The sequence below is a fragment of the Aulonocara stuartgranti genome, assembly GCF_965226115.1.
Source record: "Aulonocara stuartgranti genome assembly, chromosome: 13".
In the NCBI taxonomy this organism is placed as follows: Eukaryota; Metazoa; Chordata; class Actinopteri; order Cichliformes; family Cichlidae; genus Aulonocara; species Aulonocara stuartgranti.
Window position 1 is genome coordinate 19,737,359 of NC_138949.1, and position 21,788 is coordinate 19,759,146.

A 21,788-nucleotide genomic window follows, 5' to 3' on the forward strand; every position below is an offset into this window, starting at 1 on the left:
ATACAGACACAATTGTCCAATCAGTGTCAGCACTAGGGACCTGCTTCCCTTTGATATGAATGAATTGTAATTAATTTTTCATCTAAAGGGATAGCACATGGTTGCACAAGCTATGGAGCCAGCATGGCAGATAGACAGAAAGGAGGAGGTGTGGGTTTGGAGGCGATGTCACAATGAGATTCAGTGCATGCATGAATAAGGTCACGGTTTGAGAGGTATGCCCGCAGATGCTTGCCTCTGTGCCAGCAGTCTTTATTCATCTGTAGACTAGAGGCAGAGTGCATCCATCATCATCACACTGCATTTCACAAAGCCTAGTCAAATACACATATCATTTGTCACCGCATATACGTTCACAAATGGCGTTTTGCCCTCTTCTGCCTAATCCTGCACACATACTTAGCGCGCAGAGTAAAACTGGTTGCAGTGCGGCTTGGTTTTCGAAGCAGGGCGCATAATGTGGCTTCAGCAGCAGCAGCATTATGCAAGGGCAAGATAAAAATCCCTATGTTTTTATCACTGCTTTAACATTTCTTCCAAAATAAAATTCCTAATGTAGTCAGTGAGGATTAGCATGAAGCTCTGCTGATTTGATGTGTCAGTGTTAAATCCAAAGATTAGAATAATGAATTAATATCACCCGGTTTATCAACCAGCCTATTTTTGGCAACATCTCTCTTTTTTTAGCTCTCAAATTCATCTCATGCACTGTGGTGACATAGGAGATGATTCACACTGAGGAAAGATATATGCTTTAGGTAAAACTAGCAAGAACATCCTCCATCACAAAGCCTTGCATTACGTAAATAATTATCATGTAATTAGCAACACACTGTCGTTTTGTGCCGGTTGATAGAGACTGCATCAGTAAAATCTGACTTAGTAGAGTTCAATTTACACTTACTGCAGTAAAAAGTATAACAATGGCTTCAAACTGCAAAATCGTATTAAATCTTATTAAAGAATCAGAATCAGAATTTATTTATTGTTGTTGGCAAGTTTGTCCACAGGTTTTTGCACATATTTGTCTTGTTGTCATGATGCAAAAATCCGTGATACAGAAATAGAATATATGGCATTTACTGTAGATATAACAAATAAATCTCTATATGAATATTAATAATATACATACTCAAAATAGGAATATATAAATGTATACTAACTAACTAGTATGTATATACTAACTAGTAGTTCTAATTTGTATTCTTATTACAGTACTGTAATAAGAATACAAATTAGAACGTTCCCCCTTTGGGTAGAAGTGCAGCATTTGTGGTTCTTTACCGCCATGTCGATATTTTTAATATTATTATTTAATATTTTCATTCTGTTCGTTGTGATTTTTTTCCACCTGGGATTTTCGACGTAGTACGGGGATGATGTGTACGCCCATTGAAAAAATGGGCGTGTCGTCGCGTCTTCCCCGCCTCATTTTGCCTTATATGGTCACCGAGCGGACCGTTGATTGACAGCGAGCAGCAGCTGCTGAGTTGCTCAGACATGGCGGAGGATACAGTGTAACTGGGCAGCAGCGGCGGAGTTACGTGAGTTTTCCCAGCAGTTGAGTCAGCAAAAGGCGCATGAAATGATACATAAAAAGAGGAAAATGTGTTCGGTTAAAGCGTACTCTGAAAGGGAACGAAAAACGACGAGAAGCGCCACACGTTGGTAAGATGGAAAAATGTATCGCTGTTTAGTGCAGTCAACAGCCTTGGGCAACAAATATGGCTTCTTGTGCCTTTTTCAGTATGCTATAAAAATTGTTCTCCCGTGCAACCTAATGCCGTGGTGGCTCCGGCGAAGTTCTGCAAGCCGCTACAAGTTAAGTTCAATAATCGCTCAGTACTTTTGATCGGAAAGGATATTGCATCCACTTGGCCGTCTGAGGTTAGCTGGGAAGCTACGGAACTACAGCGGATAGCAATGGAGCCAAAGCACAAAGAGTTGCTAGACCAGTGTCACCAGAACTTATTGGAGTCCATAACAGATGCGGACCGTGTGATCGAGCTGCTGATAGTTTCCGGTACTTTGAGTCAACTCGACAGGTTCGAGCTGGACCAGAACTGTTCGTCCAGCGCCGAGAAAGTCGACCACCTTTTGAAGATGCTGATGAACAAGGAGAGCGACCATTTCCTCGACCTGTGTGTGGCCCTGGAGAAGGCATACCCTGACCTGTATGCTGCTCTGTTCGGGAACAACGGGGGAGGACCTGTGGACCACTCCACCGGTAAGAGCTGAGACTCTCAGTTCTCCTGAACGGGTCTTCACTTGAATCTATAAATGAGTACTACTTACTGTAAGCAGCGACAATCTGGGTGGTCTCTCAGAAGAAACCGTGTGTGTGGATAGCTACACAATACTCAAGCTGGAAGCTTGCTTTGCCATGAGAAAGGTGAACGGGAAGAGGTTGTAGAGGGGGGTTGCAGCAGTGCTCCTTTATGCATGCTGTGAAATTTGTAAGAACTAATGGCAATGTGCAAATTTTTGTGCTGTTAAATGTGCAGAATATAAAGCACTAGCCTTGATCTTTAAACTGCAGGCTGGAGAAATAATGCACAAGCAAGGACTAAGGACTTTTGTCATTGCTCGCCATTATGCCCTCTCTCTACTCTACAGTCCAATAAAAATCATTACAATAGTGTAGAATTCGATTGAGTTGCTATAGCTTCAGAATATTTTAAGTGTTGATATCAGTGTTCTGTTTAAATAAAGTCAGACCACCTAATAACCACCACAAATTCTCATGTGTTGTTAGTGGCATGCGATGGCTATGGTACATTAGATTAATCCGAGTTGTTTCCATGACAACGGGTGTACCACTCACATGTTGGTCTGTACCTTGTGCGTGATGTGTGCATGCAGCCTGCCCATGCCTAAATGGATTGGTCTGCATCAGGCCACACTCCCCTTTTGGGGGAGCAAACCATGCTTTTATTCTAACAAGGACTGATTTTTTTTTTTCTCCAGTTGTGCATTAATGCTGTATTTTTAATCAGAGTTTATTCATTGCATTCATTTCATTTGGCCTCTGTCCTCACAGCAAGTGCCCTCCTCTTCAGCGGTGTGGGTTGTTGTTGCATGGAGACAAAGGGCAACCAAGTGTAAAAGCCTCATCTAGTTTTGCCTGTTTTACTTTGTCTGAATGACTGAAGCCAGTGGCTTACAAACAGTGTCATGCCCCGAGGGCCTGAATGCAGGATGAGCCTTGAGATCCAAATCTGGGGAAGAGATGCAGCACCATGCTTGGCTTTTGATACATTTCACATTAAATGCAATGCAATGCAGGCAATGTTGAATAATTTTGAAGCCACCCTGTGTGAAACGGCTACAGTTGTGTCCATAGTTTACGGCTGCCAAGTTGTAGCACGCCTCACTTTACTACCAGCAAGTAGATCTTAGCAGGTAATGCTGATTTGGTCTTGCTGCTCTGCTGACTGGATCACTAATGCTTCCTTAAGCTTGATTACTTCCTTGTATTGACTGTTGCTGCTGCAGAATAACACACCTGCTGACATGCTAAGAAACACATTCACTGTGTTTCTGTGAGCAGCTGAGAGTCTGGTCTGGTCTGGTCTGTTTGCTGTTGGCAGTACTTGGCAGTCTGGATTTGGGTTTTTCTTCACTTGCTCACCTTTATAGATCATAACACCGGGCCTCAGAGCTGACCTGCCTTGTATTAGGAGAATGCAAGCACAAATGGTGAGTCTGGCTTGTCAGCCTGTGGTTATTCAACAAAGGATTAGGGCCTGCTCTCCTCTCTCTGGTATAAATTCTCTCTGTGAGACGCGCTTTATCGTACTTCTACAGTCCTCTTTATTAGCTGTCACGCTTTTGACTCCCTCTGCTTTGACTCAAGTGTTGTGCTTCTCTTTAATGTGCTCTTTATTATCTTTTAATATAGTAATTCGGATGATGCGATTACCATGTTTTAGCCATACTTGCAAGAGACTGAAGACAAGCTGCTCACGGAGCACCTTCAGGCAAAGAATCTGGTAGAAAAAGCACATATGGATGAAATCCTCAAAGCTGCGGTGTATCTGTGAACAATGCAGGGTGTGTAAAAAGAGAGAATATGAGTGTGATGAGTCTTGCTGATAGCAACCTGCTCTCAACTTGTTCTCCTCTCAGGCTGCCTGCCTGCTTTTGTTCTCAGATGTGCCTCCTGTGCCAGCTGAGCCTCTACACACACACACACACACACACACACACACACACACACACACACACACGAAATCATCCAAAGAAGCATCCTCAGCGCAAAGGAAAAACATACAGATGCACGCATAAGTACTGTATTCTTTAAAGCTCGGGCTCTGTAAATTATAAGTGTTTCAGTGGCAACCTGCAGCACATTTGCTGTAGAGAACACGCAAACACATTCATTATTTAGCCTGTTTTTGTGCATCTGTGTGCTGGGGGGACCAAGTCTGGCTTCCTGATTTTTGACAACATTTTTACCTCTCATTAAACGGCAAAGATTCCCTTAGAATATTGTTTTGGCTTTTAAATGAAACTGAATGAATTTCATAAATTCATGCAATGGCAACAATCATGCTGTTTTGTTTTGTTTTTTTGTGCCTTATTTTGCATTATACCAACAGTGACGTACCTAAAGAAAAGTGTAGTAGAAAAGATGAAAGAAAAGTGTAGTAGAAAAGATGCACCTGCACACCCCCCACTCTTTTCAGAGTCTGACAGTGATTTAAACACACTGCAAGAGGAGGGTAACACAAATCTCCTGACAGGATGCAACATCCACAATCTTCTTCTGCTGTCTGTTTGCCTTTGCTTTATCAGTGGTTTTGGTTTTTGTTCCTTTATTGTCCTTTTCTGAGTCACAATCTATTTCCTTTAACTTTCTCTTTCTATGACCCATTATATTTCTTTCCCCCACTGAGTGGTTTCATTTCTCTGCACACTTAAATAAAAGGACGCGTCAGAAAGATAGAGGAGGGTGATTGAAAGAGGGAGTAAGAGAGCGGGAGACAACAGACCTTTTGTTGACAAGTTGAGCAGGCTCAAAGTGCCCAGTCAGCAGCTTGTTCTGTGTACAGCAGCCTAGGACATAGGCCAGTGTTATTGGAGGGGGAGTTTCTGTCCCACTCCATAAAACACGGTGGACAGACAGAGTGAGTTATGACCCCAACTCTCGTGTCATGGCAACTGGCCTTAAATATCTCCCATGGTCCAGACCTGACCTCACTTTCTCCGTCAGTGTCTGTCAGTGTCTGTCACTCTGTGATGCACACTGCCACTTACCTTGTCAACGCACTCTCCTTTCTTTCACCAACCGGTGTGCTTCAGTCTGTTGTGTTCTAGTTGCGCAGAGAAGGCCATCAGTTCAGCTCCCTTTAGTTTCTGCTTAGTGTGATTGATATTTGAGCAGATTCCACATGCATTTTGAGTGCAGGCGTGCATATTTATAAGTGCAGCGTTTACTCAGAATGTGGTGGTGCAGAATGGGCCAATTGCAGCGTTCTGTCCTCTGTTCCCTGTGTCAGACTACGTCAGTGGGAATTTAACTTGTATCCATAATATTAGAACTGCTTACGTAGATGACTTTCATCTTGTCACTGCACTTCCTTGGATGTCATTAACATACCTAAAGCCTAGATTATTCGTGCTCGTCTAAGTCTGCTAGGGTCTGAGTGACATAATTTTTGCATCAGTCCATGCGAAAGTCTGTGTGCCTGCCTGTTTTTTGTGACTGTGTGGACTTGTCTGCAGAGAATCTCCATTACAATGCAACAAGTACGCATGTCCCCCAGGCAGTGGGCTTCAAGTGGATTTCAAAGAAGCATAACAGGAACAGCTACTTGGCCATCAGGTCTTGGGTTGATACTCAAAAAACATAATTGCTTTGTGACTTTAAATGGGGGCCATATTACTACAAGCCTGACTGCTCATCGCTGCCTTTTTTACCTGCTGAAGATCAGGCTCTGGCTGCTGGTTTGGGGTTGACATACAGTTAACTTTAACAACTTTAACGTCACTCGAGGTTCTTAGCATGCAAACGCAAAGCTAGCGGTCTGTGCAGATGCTTGCAAATAGACGCTGTTGTGCTAGCAGCCTACTCTTTCTGTTCTGGACACTCTTATCTTATTGTTATACTCTTATCTTTTCACGCAGTAAAAATAAGTGTCTATTCTCCTCTGTGCACACAAACTAATGTCAGCTGATTGTAAATGTGCAATCAGCTCGTGATGCAAATAAGTGAAGAGCCTCAGTAACGCAAGTCACAAAATAACAACATAATTGTAACTGTTTTGTTATTACCGAAGTTGATGCAGTAAATTGTTACGGTGTAACTGAAAAATGTGATGTGAGTACAGTAACAAGTTACTTTGGAACATGTTACACAGTATAATAGAGGCTTAACTGTTAATTAGATTTGATAATCAGCTGTCGTGAAGCTTTTTTTTTTTTTTTTTTTTTTTTAAATAAGATGAAGACTTTAAATTGCTGTATATCCGTATAACCATCAAGACAGGATGCCTCGTACTTTTTAGGACATTAATAGTGTGTCACTGACATTAGTGTTGGAACATTTGGCCAATTAATCTTCTAATCATTCAACAGAAAATAATTAAATCATTAGTTTCAGGGCCTTAGTTGAGTTGTAATTACCAGTTTTAATGGTATAGGGTTTCTTGTCAGTATTAACTCAATAAATCCATCTAATCAAAGCCAGAGATGCACAGTAATGAGTCTGACCTCACCACTTCCTTTGGGTCAGTGGTGTTGTTCCAATTTAATTCTATTGATTTCTAACAGGGTAAAATGTGTATTTTTTATTTTTTTTTTCACTTTTACTAGGATTAATATCTGATGGTGGGCTTATTGACACTCTGAATGCGAGATCAACAGCCAGGAGGCAGTATAGTGGAACAGAACTACATTACCATTTTACACATGTTTCTTCACTTCCTAATTACCCCACAAAGTGGAGGAAATGCCAGAATATAAATGTTTACCAGCATCGTGAAGTCATGGAAATGAATAGCTTCTCTCTTTGTTTAACCATCCTTACCCCCATTCTGTCTTTGTTGTGCTGTATTTTCTCTCTGTTTATATTTTTCTTCCACCTACTCTGTTTCCATTTTGGCATCTTATCTTTCTCTCCGTCAGCTTGTATTGTCTCTTTCTTTTGTCATGTGATCTTGGGTCAAACCTAACCTATAATATAGGGGTGCAACGATACACAAAATTCACGATTCGGTTCGATACAAAAACAAATGTTCATGCCTTTTTAATTCATCATTCATTAAAATTATAAATATATATTTTAACTCAAAAGTACAGTTTTTAAATTTAATGTTGCTGAAACAACAAAATAAAAAAAATTAATCTATCTGCTCGAGAAATAGCTCATCTTTGGAAAAGAGAATTTATTACAGAGAAATGGCTCTTTCCAAAATAAAAGCTATACTATACGCTTCTTCTGGGGTATATTCTCAGCAGCATATTAAACATATCAGGTCCCCATAAGGAGAATCATGTGCTAACGGCTGTCTAAATGACTCGGGTAAAGTGTGTAGCATGTGTGCTTGTTGTTTTTGTCTGCTTCCACTTGTCTTTGCACTAGGACGATGTCGGTGTAAATGTGGAGTCATATTCGTTGTGTTCCCACTAGTGCTGTCAGGGTTAATCTCGTTAAAATCACATTAACGTCATAACGCGGCAAATCTCCGTTAACAAGTTACCGCGGATTTCCCCGTGCTTGGGGCTGGACGGCGTCAACACGTTAACAAGCTAACTGCGCTATCGCACTAGTTCCCACAAATTGAGCATTGCGTGGCACATCCGACATACTGTTTTACTTTTTTCCATGGCACACTTACCATCAGGGTCACGCTTCACATGAAAACCAAGATAGTTCCAAACGCCAGATCTGAATGAGGGTGGGGGAGGTTCAGTTTTGGGTAGCACTGAGGTAGTTGCCATGTTGCAACGAGCTTAGCTTCTGTCTTGCTAGTTTGCGCTGCGCTCAGTGGATCTGCACTCGACAGTACAGCCTAGGCGGAGTAGTCGAACGCAGATCCACTGAGCGCTCAACACAGACTGTATCGTCAGAAGAAAAGTTGATTAAAATAAATAAAAAATGTTGTATTGTTCGATACATATGCATACTGAACCGAAAGCATTGTATCGAACGGTTCAATATCGATATGAGTATCGTTGCACCCCTACTATAATAATCATGATAGTAATCGTTATTGCATGTGGGTCTGCCTCTTATTGAAGATTAGATAAGACTAAAGTATTATGCGTAGTCGTGGTTAGTTGGTGATTTGTTATTTTACTTTAGATCAATTAGTGCATATGCTTTTAATATCAGACGAACGAAGGCGACAGAAAGTTCGAGGATTGGTTAGTGCTTGCTAATAATTCCACTGCATTAGGGCTCTGCACATGTAAGGAAACCTGAGAAAACACTTATATCAGCAAAGACTTTATAGCAGCTACATAGATTATTTGGGGGGAGTGGGGTGTTTTCTTTTATTATTTAGATACCTCACCAAGCTTTAGCATAATTGCTTCACACAGAGAACTGCAGTGTAGAATATTTTGCTTTTCCTGCCCAGAATTGTTAAAGTCCTACCCACCACATCTGCAGGTCTGAAAAATGATTATGTTCTTTTCTTCTCCTTTCTCTTGTTGACCTTTTTAAGAAATGGTAGTTTGGCTTAATCACAGAGTTACCTCAACGCAAAATGAAAATGGTTTGTGAATCAACATATGCTGCCCTGTGATTAAACGCAAAGGGAACATCACAAAGGTTGCTGAAATTAGAGCAGTGGGGTTTTTCCATGCAAACTGGCTTTTTGGCAGTGTTTTGGCTTTTTCACTTGCTGAGGCATGTAACTGGTAGAGGGAGGTATGGTTTGGACTGATACTGATATTCACAGTACTTTTACTGATGCTGCTCTCCATATTTTGGGGGTAAAATCTAGACAACAGCAGTGTCTGTAGCCTTTTTCAACTCAATGGCAAGCACATCTGTTGTGTTTTTATTAATCACAGCTTCATAGCAAGCAGAAACGAGGACGTTTATAATTGTACCTCTGGGACCAAGTGCTATGCTAATTTTCCTACAATTCAAAAGGTTAACAACCATGAGGAATAGAAAATTCATTATCTGTTGCTGTGAGGACAGCTCACACTAAATTCAAACTGACTTTGCAGAATATGCCTCATAGCAGAACAGTAGTTGGAGCAAGATTACTGATGTCTTCCCAATATAAGTTACCTACTGGTTTGCAAATGGAGCTAATTACAAAAATAAATAATTTCCCCAAGGGATCAGTAAAGTATTCTGATTCTGAAAACAATGTGTGTATGTACAGAAATTTATTGCCATAGATCAGTGGCAGCATTCCTCTCAAAAACCTGTATTGGGCTCTTTCTGGCACCTTTTTTCTTTTTGACCCAACCCTTGGCACGAGTAAGCTGATCTAAAACAAATCATGCCTCATTTATGCTGAGCAAGGGTTCTTTGCATAAAGAAGCCACATTATGGTTTGCTCATAATAGGCTGGGATGGATGGCAGTAGCGTTTTTGTTTTTCTTTGGGGAGGGTAATGTTTCAAACTGTTTGCAAGGATCCATGATTACTATAAGGTTACATTTGGGTGATCTTGCTATTTGCTTGGTGGTAAAACAGATTTAGTTTTGACTCATCCTAGAGGACAGACTCAAGTCTAAGTGGAAAAAGGTGGGTGGGTGGGTGGGCGGGCGTGCAGTGGAGTAATCCTTGCTCATGACATCGTCATGTTTGACAGATTCGTGTTTACGCTAATTGTACACTTTTTAAATCAGACGATCGATCCTTTACCCCAGTAGTAAGGCTGAGCTGGCTCATTTCCCAGAATTTTCCATGTGGTGTCAGTGCCTCACCAGAAGTTTGGCACACTACTTTCTGAAGCTCCCCGAGTAGAGATATTGAGGTTTGGACATAAGCGTGTGTATATTTGTGTACCAGTATCATGATATAATGATTGGGGGGTGTTGTACACTGCTAATTTAAACAACATTGTCCTTATTGTGTGCAGAGACACGGCCAGCATTCGGAGGTCTAGCTTACCCAGCATAAATCATTCTTTCTGCTCTCTGGCTTAGCGCTGACACATCCTTCAGCCTCAGTTAAGCACACTGTAAAATGAGTGAGTTGTTGTCAACCGTGTTATTAGTGTTGCTATTGTTTGCGCTTCTGTGGTTAAATGGCTGTAAAGCTAAGGATGGTGAAGGAGAAAGGGCACAGACTCTGCTAGCCTCAACTTTGTTTTAATCACTGTTGCTCACTGACAGTGAGAAGAGCTGACAGTGGCTAATAAAGAAAAGCGCACTGTATTATTTTTGGAATGCTAATGCTGCTGCTCTACCAAGTTGCCCCAAAATGTTTGTCTGTAGAGGGCTTTGAAATATCACAGTTGCCTTGCTTGCTTTAAATCAGAAGCAATGAGGCTTGTCAATGTGCTCTAAAAAAATAAGGGGTTTTGAAGCGGCAGCAGCAAGGAGCCCATCTCACTGATAATCATGTGTCTTTACTTTAGGGGGAAACTATCTCATTGTCAGAATTTTCTGGAATTGATGAATAATTTAGTCTCAGCCACTGCAGGAGGCAGAGTTTGTATCTTTCTTTGATTAAGGCTTTCCTCCAACTCTCATGCCGTCCTCTTTGACTATTCCTCTCATCCAGTTTCACTATGGCAACTTATGCCATCTCCTTTTATGTCCTTGAGAACATAATCTCGTTGTTTGAAGCAACTTTTGGTAGCGATCCCAATATTTATTTATTTATTTATTTTTCATTTTTTGATTTTTTTAAAGGGAAGCAGATGGGCAAGTGGGGAAAGCGGAGCTCCTTAGGAATGGCAAGTACTCCCCTAACCTATTTAGGTGACTGTGACAGTCTTTTGTTACCATTGCATCAGGTCTTCTACTGGATTATATTCTCACCTCAGAATGCATCTCTTTTGTTGGCATTTGTTTACCCTGTAGACCATCGGTGGTTTATCGGTATATTGCTTCAGTTTTGAATTTGTGTGAAGTCAATGTGTACTGGCATTGCCTGAAATATTATATTAAATATCAGTATTAGTAATCGTCAAGAATTTCAGTCTGTGCACCCCGTGTATAATATCTCCTGATAAAAGCTGTCATGTTTCTATTTATGAGGCTGAAAGCAATCTTTCAGGTCTCATCTGTCCTGTGTGCCTCCTATTGGCAGACTCAATCGGATTCTACCTCTGTAGAGCATCAGATCTATGCCGCCTTAATGGATGTCTGTTTTATTGATGCAGTGAACATGCTTACAAATGATTAGCCTCACTTGTTGTGGCTGGTGCTAATTGGTATCAGTGTCTAAAAGCTACAGGAAAACTCCAGTGCTGTTGACCCTCAGATCAACGGCTGGTTCATGCCAATCAGGTGTACAGTTGTTGGGGTGCTTATGGAATTAACTGATTAAAAAGCAAGCAAGCAAGCGTTCTATGTTGATATTCATTTTGTTTTCCTTGATTTAGATGTTATTTAGAAAAAGGGTAGATAAATCACCTGCAGCTATGGTCTGACAGGCTGGGAGTGGAACCAGGGAGTCGAGTGCAAAAGGGAATTTTTACCTGTTCTGTATGTATCCTAACTACTCTATTAGATTGCCCCAAGTAGCTAGATTTGTAAGATCTTTGTTTGTGCCAAAAACAGCACAAATTGAGGGTTTTGTTCCGTTCAGTATTTTATTTTTATTCCTTCAAGGTTTAGAGCTGACATTACCTCCCATTGGCTCATGAGTTTTATTCTAAAACCCTAACCGTCACGTACTGGGTTCAAGAAGTCAGTAGTTGCTTTTGGTTGCTTTTAGTTGCCTCTTCGGAAATGCACATGAGCCTTTTGCATAGCTGGGTTGTAGAGAATTAATGCTGTGCAACCCCACAGTGGTGCTCATTGTGTCTGATGGAACAATATGAAATCAAAGCCGTGTGCTCCGAGCACTTCATGGAGTAAAAGTGTTGAGCATCGGGGAACGTCAGAACAGATTAAAAGCCTTTCCGCCCTGCTTCTCTCTATTTTCACAGTCTCTCTCCTTACTTCTCTCCCTCCTTATCGCCTGTGCAACTTTAGTTAGGCTATCTCCTTTTATCTGTTCTGCTCTGTTCCATGCCTTCTTCATGTTTCTCCTTTTGCACCCCTCCCTCCCTCCTCTGTCTGCGGGGCCTAAGATGGAGTGGCTCAGTCGCACAGAGCTCATAGTTAATTAGGCTTGGCCTTGTCACACATTGAGGGCTGGAGCCAGAGCTGTAGCTAAACCCAGTGGGGAAGCAAGGACAGAGATGGAGGTCTAGAACTATTGGCGTCAATTGCTTGCTGCTGACAGCTACCAATCCCTTGTTCTCCTAAACCCTCTGTTTGGCTTTCATTTATCACATCAGATTAGTATTATCTCAGTTTCATTGTGCTTTTTTTTTTTTTTTTTTTTTTTTTTTTTTATAAATTACCTCGGCGTCATTTCCCCCCCACTTTAACAGTGCAGACAGGACAAATTTAGTGTTGTAGACATGTGAAAATGCAAAACATTATCATTGGTTCCAGTTTCTCTAATACGAGTATTTTGTATGCTATATATCAATATTGTATTTAAAAAAAACAAAACACTTCAGTCCCTAACTGCATCAGTATCTATTTTACATTTCAGATTAGAGATTGTGCAATTCATCACAAATACTAGTATTACAAAATTACACAAGTCTGAATGTTTATACTAGTGCAACTGTTTACTCAGTATGATATTTGCAAGATGACTGTTACACACAATGATCGTCTGAGTGTTTTTGCTGAAGATAACAGTCTAGCATTTGGAAAGTAAAAACTTAATAGAAAAGTGGCTAGTTGGTGAATCTAAGAAAGCTGTAGAGGACGATGGATGATGCATTTTGCAATAAGTCAAAGATGTGTTTTTTAAGAAAAGGGCAGTTTGTGTTGCCAGCCATGTTTATGTTACCCTTTGGAGCAGGGACTCTGCATTATAATGGCGATCTGTAGAGTCTTTCCTATGGATTGTGGTAGCCTGTGTGAAATATCCCCTAGCTTAACGTTGTGCATAGCTATTCAGATAGAGAATCATTTTCTCTCTGCTGCTCTCTTTCTCTCTCTCTCCTACTCTCTCTATGTGCTTGACATAAAAAGAGAAAATCCCATTTCAGCCGTGACATTCTGCCTGTGTAGCAGAAACATACAGGGACTATACATCAAAGCAAGGCAGAGTGCACAGTGAGGGAACGGAGGTTTAATGACGACAGGGGTCTGGAGTGATAATATAGAGCTGCTAAGGAGGAGAATTGAAGTTATTATTCCAAGTATAAACCCAGTACCGCATTTATAATACAGCTGTGCAGGGAATATGAAGCTGGCTATGTAATATTCATTTCATTTGGCATTTTACCGGCAATTAATTCAGGCTCGTGTGTAAGTGGTTCATCATTCTGTCGGTGCTGTAAGTCTGACCGCATCGCTTTTCTTGGCAGGTTCCACGTACAGCGTTCTCTCCACAATGCCCTCCGACTCAGAAAGCAGCAGTTCCCTCAGCAGTGTTGGTATGTATAACGACCCAAGAAGCCTTTTTAAGAAGTTATTTGTCATGTCAGGTCACACTGGTTCTGTATGATGCCCACAGTGCACTGTTGGGAAGCTGTTTACACTGATATTGGCGTAATTCCTGTAGCGTTACAGTGAAGGATCTAGCGGTTTTATTTCTCCTTTAAACCCACCATTGGGGCACTCGCCACACATCTCCCGTTCCTTAAGCCATGTTTTCCTTTCCCTAGGCTTGACAAAGGTCCAAATGACTCAGCTGTGTTACATAAACCTCCAAAAGGTCCAAAAAAATGACTCAAAGATGAACATAATCCCCAGATTTCCTGCCCTGGTTCATGTTTCAAGGAAAACAACCCAGAACGTGACTTGTAATGGTGTATATATGATTTATGAGACTCGATCTATGTGGCACCACATCAGTGACACTCGGTTTAAAAAAAAAAAAAAAAATCTGAAATATAAGAACATATTTTCCATAAAACAAGATTTCAGTGGATTTGTATTGCAGGCATTTATGTAGACATTTAATTTGATTAAAGATAAATCTCTGGGGACCTTGTTAAGAAAATACCAGAGATACAGCACAAACCTTTCATTTTTTTTCTTTCCTTTTTTACATCTGACATTACCAAAGGTGTAGTCTTTTAAATCGAATGTAATTCCCACCAACTTTTATTGCACAGCGTCTCAGGAAAAACCCCTGGCATATTATAAAGGAATTTCTAAACAACCAGGTGCTGCCCTCACAGCTGGATGGGACTTTTGCTTCCTAATTCTAAAGTTGGGAGCACACTCTGACCAAGTATCCTTTCTGGATGGGTCATAATGTTTAAATTTGATGTTGTTTTGAGGCACAGAAAAGGGAATGCATTCAGTGACATCTGGACAGTTGTATGTCTGTTTCTTTCCTGGGTTGGAATTAACCATTGAGGGTGACACTGTGTGTAAACACGATCTGTGATCTTGCAGGAAATTATGTCTGTGTGTCTTTATTTGACAGAAATCTGTACATTTTCTTAATTTGGTCATAGAAAATCTATTATACCTGAAGAAATGAACAAAACTAGGAAGAAATCATTTTCACAATCCTACTCCTTCATGCTTTGTCTCTCGCTAAAGACTCTTGGGGGGCGAAAATAAATAAAATCCTCTAGGCAACTTCTTAATGATAAAACAAATTTATGAGATAAAACAATCCAGTGTGTGATAAATGGTCACGGGCTTCTCAGTAATGTGTTTACCGTTCCAGGTTCTCCTGTTAATGGTGAAGCATCCTCCCCACCCCCAGCTATCAATGACAACCGGCATTCCGGTGACAACCTGGACACCATCTTGCTGCAGCTCCGCCAGGTGACCAGGGAGCGGGATGAGCTTCGTAAGCGTCTGGCGTTGGCATCGCCTGGGACCACCTTCGACGACTGCAGGTGCAAATCTTGGCCTGTTTGCCAAATTGTTGTTGTTGTTGTCACTGTTTCTTGTTACCTCCTGGTAACACTTTTTTTAAATTTGCCTCATGACTATAAAAGTGTTGACATTCATGCCTCCCTTTTCTGCCTAAATGAAAGGCATCAAATCTGGGATTCATTGCTCTTTGAATCAGCAGAGCTCCACTGGTATTGTTTACTCTCTCTTGGCTGTCTTCAGTGCTGGCTGCCATGTTTAATAATTCTCACCTGTCTGGGAAAATGTTGACCTTGCCTTGCAGAGAGAGCACATTGACACTGACGGCTTAATAAAGTTTAATGTGCTCTAGAAACAAGATGTTTCCTTTGCAACACATGATACCAAGGCTAAAATGCCTATATGCACGCATAGTTTTAAAGTATTGTTATTAGGATTAAACATGCCAGTACTATGCATTTTTGTACAAAGAGAAGGTCAGCTCTTTTATCTGCGATGTGCTTGGGCACGCTATCATTCAAGGCTTGTGTAATAAAATTTTGGTTTGGTGCCTTTCTTCTTAAGGCCAAATTCCAAAGCCAGTCATGACTATGAGCGTCTAAAAAGTCAGTGCATTGGGGCCATGGCAGATCTGCAGTCTCTGAAGAACCAGCATACTAAAACACTCAAGAGGTGCGAGGAGGCTGTGAAGGAGGCTGACTTCTACCAGTAAGTCTTCCTTGCAACGAGTTTTGTCTTTCTTGTTGTTGATGAAGGACTCTGTTGTCATATGTATCTCTGTTATGCAGTTTGTGCTCATCAGTTGCTTAGATTTCCATTTGGTATCAGTGGTAAGTGTTGTTCAGAACCGTTGTTAAAATGAGAATATAAACAAGCTTGGGGTGGGATTCTGCAATCTGCTGCTTTTCAGCATTGAAATAATCAAGTTTTATTGCGTTGTTTTGCTGCAGCTGTAACAAACACTTGCGTGGTGTTGTAGTTAACCCGACTGAAAGAACATCGCTCGGAGCTACAGTCGGCTTTCACGTTTAAAGGGAACTGGCACTACAATATAACAACGTGCATGGTTTTAAAAGCTTGGAAAATGGAGCCATTTATATGATTGAATCATTCAGCCTCATAGCTTGTGAGCCCAGCCAAAATTTCTGGAGCACAGAGGCAGAACATGTGTTTCAATATTTTTATATTTTCCACACACCTAGATTACTAAGCAAGTAAATTAATATCATTAATGATTGTGTGCTTTTACCTAATACAATTTAACAATTCATTCACAACTTCTACTCTGAGTAAATATTTTTTATCAATTTTATTCTCAATCAGTTTGAACTTTGGTTGCAAATTTTAGATGATGTAGAATAAATAATATTTTAGTTTTACATTTTGCATGTACTTGCGTATCCTCTGTCTGTGTTTACCTAATCTAATCAAAGTTTGCTTTCTGCTCTGTATGTTTGCACGTCCATCTATGTTCACTCTTCCTCTTTTTAGCATGCTGCACAGCCGTGTCTTGGGCGACCAGACACAGCTGAAGGAAGAGATGGAAACACTCAGGAGGGACAATGCCCAACTTGTCCGGGAGCACAACCACCTAAAACAGAACTGTGAGGAGCTCAAACGGCTGCACAGTCAAGACCAGAAAGAGTTGGCGGACCTTCGGCTGCAGCAACAGCAGGTATAACGCGGTCACAGACGCACCGCTGTTGCTGTCCAGATGTTATATAAGAGATTGAGTGACATGGCACAGATGGTGGGCCTGCATATATAAAACCGAACTGCTTTTTCATGTAAATATTTGTTCCTTTACTAAGGCACCACATATTTGTAATCTTTCTGAAAGCATGTGAGGCTGGCGTGCTCATGCGTGTGTTGCAAGGTGTGAGCGGCAGCTCTCCTAAAGGACAGTCATTGGTTGTGCGATTTGGGTGTACTGCTATAAACAGAAACTCAAGTGCAAGAGCACACACGTAAAGGCCACAGTGTGACCAAACCCGTGCTTGGTGCTGTTGTTGGCACGCACAGGATTGTACGCAGTGAATTAGTCACCAAGGGTCAGTTAACACAGTGTTCTACCTTAACATCCTGAGGCATTTAATGACAAATGTTTGTGCTAAATTACATGAGCTGTCCGTGCTCATAATGTGTTAATGTACAGTCAAAGTCTTTTTCCTGCACCAACACTATAATCATTCTCCCTAAACTCTACTGACCACACATGACTGTATCTTTTTTTTTTTCCCCCCTAAAAAAAACCAGTGTATAAGAGAATGTGCACGTTGGAGATGGTGTTAGATGTGCTGGGAAAGCACGATTTCCCAGAAGTTCTTGCTTAGTGAGGAGACTATCTCAAAGTTGATAGTGATCAGATTTAAACAGGATTCAGTTCTTGCATTTCTAAGGGGCAGCCACAGATTTTTTATTTTTTATCTTTTTGATCGCACCTCATATATTTTGGGATGTCAGAAAGTCTTTCCTCTTGTGTTTTATGTACTGAATACTTTCTTCTAAGAGCACAAGGGGACAGTGACCCATATTGTGAAGTAGTGTCTTACACAGTACCCATGGGGACACTGCAGTAGTTGCAAGCACAGGGCAGCCAAGCAGAGGGAAATGCACACAGAGCATTTCTGAAAAGGGCACACACAGAAGAAAAGGGCTTGGCTTGGGCAAAGGGCACTCTGACCCAAACAACGTAACGATCACATTGGTGCATTTGCAGTGTGTGCTTTCGCAGAGGTCAATACAGCCTTCGGGTCACAGAAGCTCTTCTGGGAATCTGGAAGACTATATCAGCAAGACCTGCAGAAATGAAAGAGAATAAGTAGTGCAGTCTGAAGGGCGCACTCTGTGCTTAAAACAGTTAAAGACAAATGACTGACCAGCACAGTTAACTAAGTACGTAACTGCAGTCCTAGAAATAAACTTGCCCTTATAAAATCTGTTTTGTTTTTGTTTGGTTTTTTTGTTTGTTTTAAGTGGGCACAGATTATCTTGCACTTACACTCCTGTCCGCACATTAACGCCATCTGCTGCTAAGGTGGGGTACAACAAGTACATACAGGTTTGTGGTATTAACATTTTGACCAACGCTAATTGCTTTGTATGCATTTTTGTTACCAGGTAATGAGCGAGAAGGGCTCATCAGAGGTATTAAATAAGCTGTACGACACTGCTATAGAGAAGTTGGAGGCTGTAAAGAAGGAGTATGATTCCCTGAGCAAGCGTTACAGTGAGAAGGTAGCTAACCACAACACAGACCTGAGCCGCCTGGAGCAAGCGGAGGAGGAGAACCGGAGGCTGCAGAAGCAGATGGATGCGTTGCTCAAACAGCGAGACTCAGCTATGCACTACCAGCAGCAGTACTCTACCTCAATGAGGAGGTGAAAGCATCATTACGTGACACAAAAAAGACACAAAAGGGTTAAATTAAATTGTCTGTTTGAGTCAAAGTAGGGTTAGTGCTGTACTCAGACTACATGCATTTCTCCCCTCTTCCAGGTTTGATTCAGTGCAGCAGGAGCTGAACAAGTCCTCAGCTCAGAACAAGGAGCTGCAGAGAGAGATGGAGCGGCTGCAGTCAGAGGTGACGCGCTACAAGAACTTGCAGCTGAAGTCGGCCAAGGACTGCGAGAAGTACAAGGAGGAGAGGGACTCTGTGTTTAATGAATATCGCCTCATCATGAGTGAAAGGGACCAGGTGATCAAGGAGGTGGACAAGTTGCAAACTGAACTGGAGGCAGCTGAGGCTCGACTGAAAAACACTTCATCAGAGAGGGTGGTGGCCAGTGAAGAGTTGGAGGCTCTCAGACAGGTATCGGGCTTTAAAACACGTTAAAACAACAGCATATCTTCAGGTGTATATGTCTTTTATAACTGATAGACTTCAGGACAAGAAAATTGGCACTGAATATGACCTGCTTAAAGAAACATGCCAAATCCATCAAAGAATTTGACTTGTAGTAGTCATTTAAAAAAAAACAACCCAAAAAAATGAAAGGAGCATTGGCTGTCATGGTAAAGCTGAAGCCAGCAACCATCTAGTGTAGCTTAAAGCCTGGAGTGGGGGAAACATTTAGCCAAGCTGCTTCCAAGGCTAACAAAATGCAACTGGTTTCTTATTGCAATACTGAAGGTCTTGGGTTTACTATTTGATTTTTTTTTTTTTTTTTTTTTGAGATCATTTTGTTTTTCTAAATAAAACCGAATTGACTCTACTTTCACCATAACCTTCAAAATCTATAAATCTGCACATCTGCGTCATCGGTTGATCACTAGACACCTTCTCAAACTGTACACACGAATGGTTCTGCTTCTTTTTGGAGGATATTTCTGAACACTGCAAAAGGATTTGAAGCTAGTATCAGATCACTCTGCATTAGACCCCCAACAATATTTTCACATCACATTAATGACTCACTGTGCTGAGATGCCCTCATTCTATTTTGCCTTTTGTTCTGGGATAGGAGTTGAACTCGTCACTGGTGGACCGTGACAGGGCCATCTGCGAGAGGAATGAGCTGCTGGAGAAGTATTGCCATGAGGTGAAGGACAAAGCTGAGGCCCAGAAGGAGTTGAGCCAGGCCTGCAAGGACATCGAGACGGTCCGGGAGGAGAGGGATGTGGCCCGCAAGGAGAGAACAGAGGCCATCATTCAAAGGGATCAGCTGCTCAGAGAATACTATCAAGCCAGACAAGTAAATGTCACTGCTCTTTCATAAAATCTCAGGAAGCGTCTGTTGACGTCTTTGTTGTGGTGTCCTCTTTATAGCATATACTATCACTGGTGTAGCCTGTGAACCAATTTCCCAACTTGTTTTTTTTCTTCAAAAGGTAGCCAAGCACTTATATCTAGCCCTTTCTTCCTAGATCCATGATATGTAATTCAGTATAAACCAAAATGTATGATTAAAAAGCATCTCTTTCTACCCACTAAGCAGCCATTTAAATAGTCCTTGTGCAGGGTTATATACATGAAAAGTACTTGGTTTGTTGTATGGGACTATTGTTTAGAATGCTTAAGATGAAAAACGAGACGTAGTGTGTTATAAAATTAATCTTTTTCATGTACTCTTAATGTTCTTAGAAACAAGACTCTGCCACCTTGGACATGGAACGAGCCAATAAGGAGATCGAGATGCTAAGGAAACAGTATGAAGCTATGTCCCAGGAGCTGAAGGAGGCCACACAGGAAGCTGAGGTGGCCAAATGTCGAAGGGATTGGGCCTTCCAGGAGAGAGACAAAATAGTGGCGGAGAGGGAAAGCATAAGGTCAGTGCGTTTATGGGTTTTTAAAAGACTTTTAGCAAAGCTGAGAGGGTCTGTAGTTGATCTCCCTCTCCAATAAACGAATTACTCACAATCTCCCTTCTCTCCTTTCTGTAGGACTCTGTGTGACAACCTGCGGCGAGAAAGGGACCGGGCAGTCAGCGATCTGGCTGATGCCCTGCGTAATTTGGATGATATGAGAAAACAGAAGAATGACACATTGCGAGAACTTAAAGAACTAAAGTGAGTCTTCACCGTGGTTTTAAAGCTGCTGTCAGCTCTGAAGTCTCTTGTTTGACTCCCTCACTGCATGATATTTCCACATTTCCAACTTTATTCTCCATTTGTTTCATAAAAGCTGAATCCCAATAAAGACTCATAAGGAATAAGTGGAAAGGTCTTCTGCATTTCAGCAAGTGCAAACAACATGGCCTCTACTCACTCAGCTGTGTGTGTTGTGCTGTCTCTGTAAGCTGTTGTAGTCAGTGTGTGGCTTGGCTGGGCATAAGCTATGACATTCAGCCTTTGGAGACATGGTGTAGTGCAGTTGTGTTTCTGGCAACATTTCCACACACCCAGATTAAAGTGTAATCCCGCAAAGCGTCAGTGTTTTGAACACACACATTTTGTCTCGCTGTCTTCAAGGCCCTTCATGTGACTGTGTTTAGAATGCATGTAGAGGCTCCCTCTGCTGGCGAAAGTGTGTATGACAACCATTATGTGTCAGGTCCCTGCACGAGGGTTGCGATTTCCAGGCTGGAGGGTAGATTCTGGGGAAAGTCGAGTCTCTTTCCCCATCTACTAATTTAATCCTAACATTATCTAACTATAACCACTTGTAATGTATGGTGCTTGTATCCAATTATTATCTAACTAGTAATCTAACATTTTCCCTATATAGAGTATGCACCATACAGTGACTTTGAGTTTCTTCCTCTATCCTCATCAGAGACTGATGTACAATTGGGGTTTTAATGTCACTGCAACCCTTAAGGCATGCCTCAGTAGGACACCATATATCTTGCTGACAGTGTGGCATTGTGTGCAATCTACTTTTAGATTTTTTTTTTTTTTTTCTGGGAATAAATTTAAATTGAACTCGTTGGACCTCTAAATGGAAAGTGTTCGTAAGAATGAGAGCACGTCAGATGTTTTGAAACAAAGCTCGAGACTGACACGAAGATTAAAATATGTAAAATTCTGCGCAATCTGTAGATGCAGCTCCCTTTTGATCCAGGCCGTATTTTTTTTTTTTCTTTCCCTGCTCTTTCTTTTTCTCTCTGCCCATCCTTCCTCAAGTGACTAACCTTTGACTCTGTGTGTGTTATGTCTGCCTTTGTTAAGGGAGAAGATGGAAAGCCAGCTGGACAAGGAGGCCCGGTTCTGTCAGTTAATGGCCCACAGCTCTCATGACTCGGCCATTGACACAGACTCCCTGGAGTGGGAGACGGAGGTGGTGGAGTTTGAGAAGGACAGGGTAAGAGTAGTGGTCAGGTCTTATTGCTGAGATTGAATTGGTCACATGCTAATCT

General features: G+C 41.5%; 1 protein-coding gene across 4 annotated transcripts in view; it reads left to right on the forward strand.

Annotated features, from left to right (window-relative positions):
* The first annotated feature begins 1,464 nt into the window (after nt 1–1,464).
* dlg5a (discs, large homolog 5a) overlaps nt 1,465–21,788 on the forward strand; it is a 40,147-nt gene continuing 19,823 nt past the window's right edge. For 3 of the 4 annotated variants that reach the window (XM_082557424.1, XM_082557427.1, XM_082557426.1), the window contains exons 1-11: nt 1,465–2,227; nt 13,521–13,589; nt 14,840–15,014; nt 15,556–15,699; nt 16,483–16,666; nt 18,112–18,371; nt 18,490–18,802; nt 19,455–19,685; nt 20,075–20,259; nt 20,374–20,499; nt 21,601–21,733. In XM_082557424.1, the coding sequence (XP_082413550.1) occupies nt 1,924–2,227; nt 13,521–13,589; nt 14,840–15,014; nt 15,556–15,699; nt 16,483–16,666; nt 18,112–18,371; nt 18,490–18,802; nt 19,455–19,685; nt 20,075–20,259; nt 20,374–20,499; nt 21,601–21,733 (2,124 nt within the window). In that variant the 5' untranslated portion in view covers nt 1,465–1,923. The remainder of the gene's footprint in view (nt 2,228–13,520; nt 13,590–14,839; nt 15,015–15,555; nt 15,700–16,482; nt 16,667–18,111; nt 18,372–18,489; nt 18,803–19,454; nt 19,686–20,074; nt 20,260–20,373; nt 20,500–21,600; nt 21,734–21,788) is intronic. The other variant, XM_082557425.1, reaches the window with a different exon arrangement.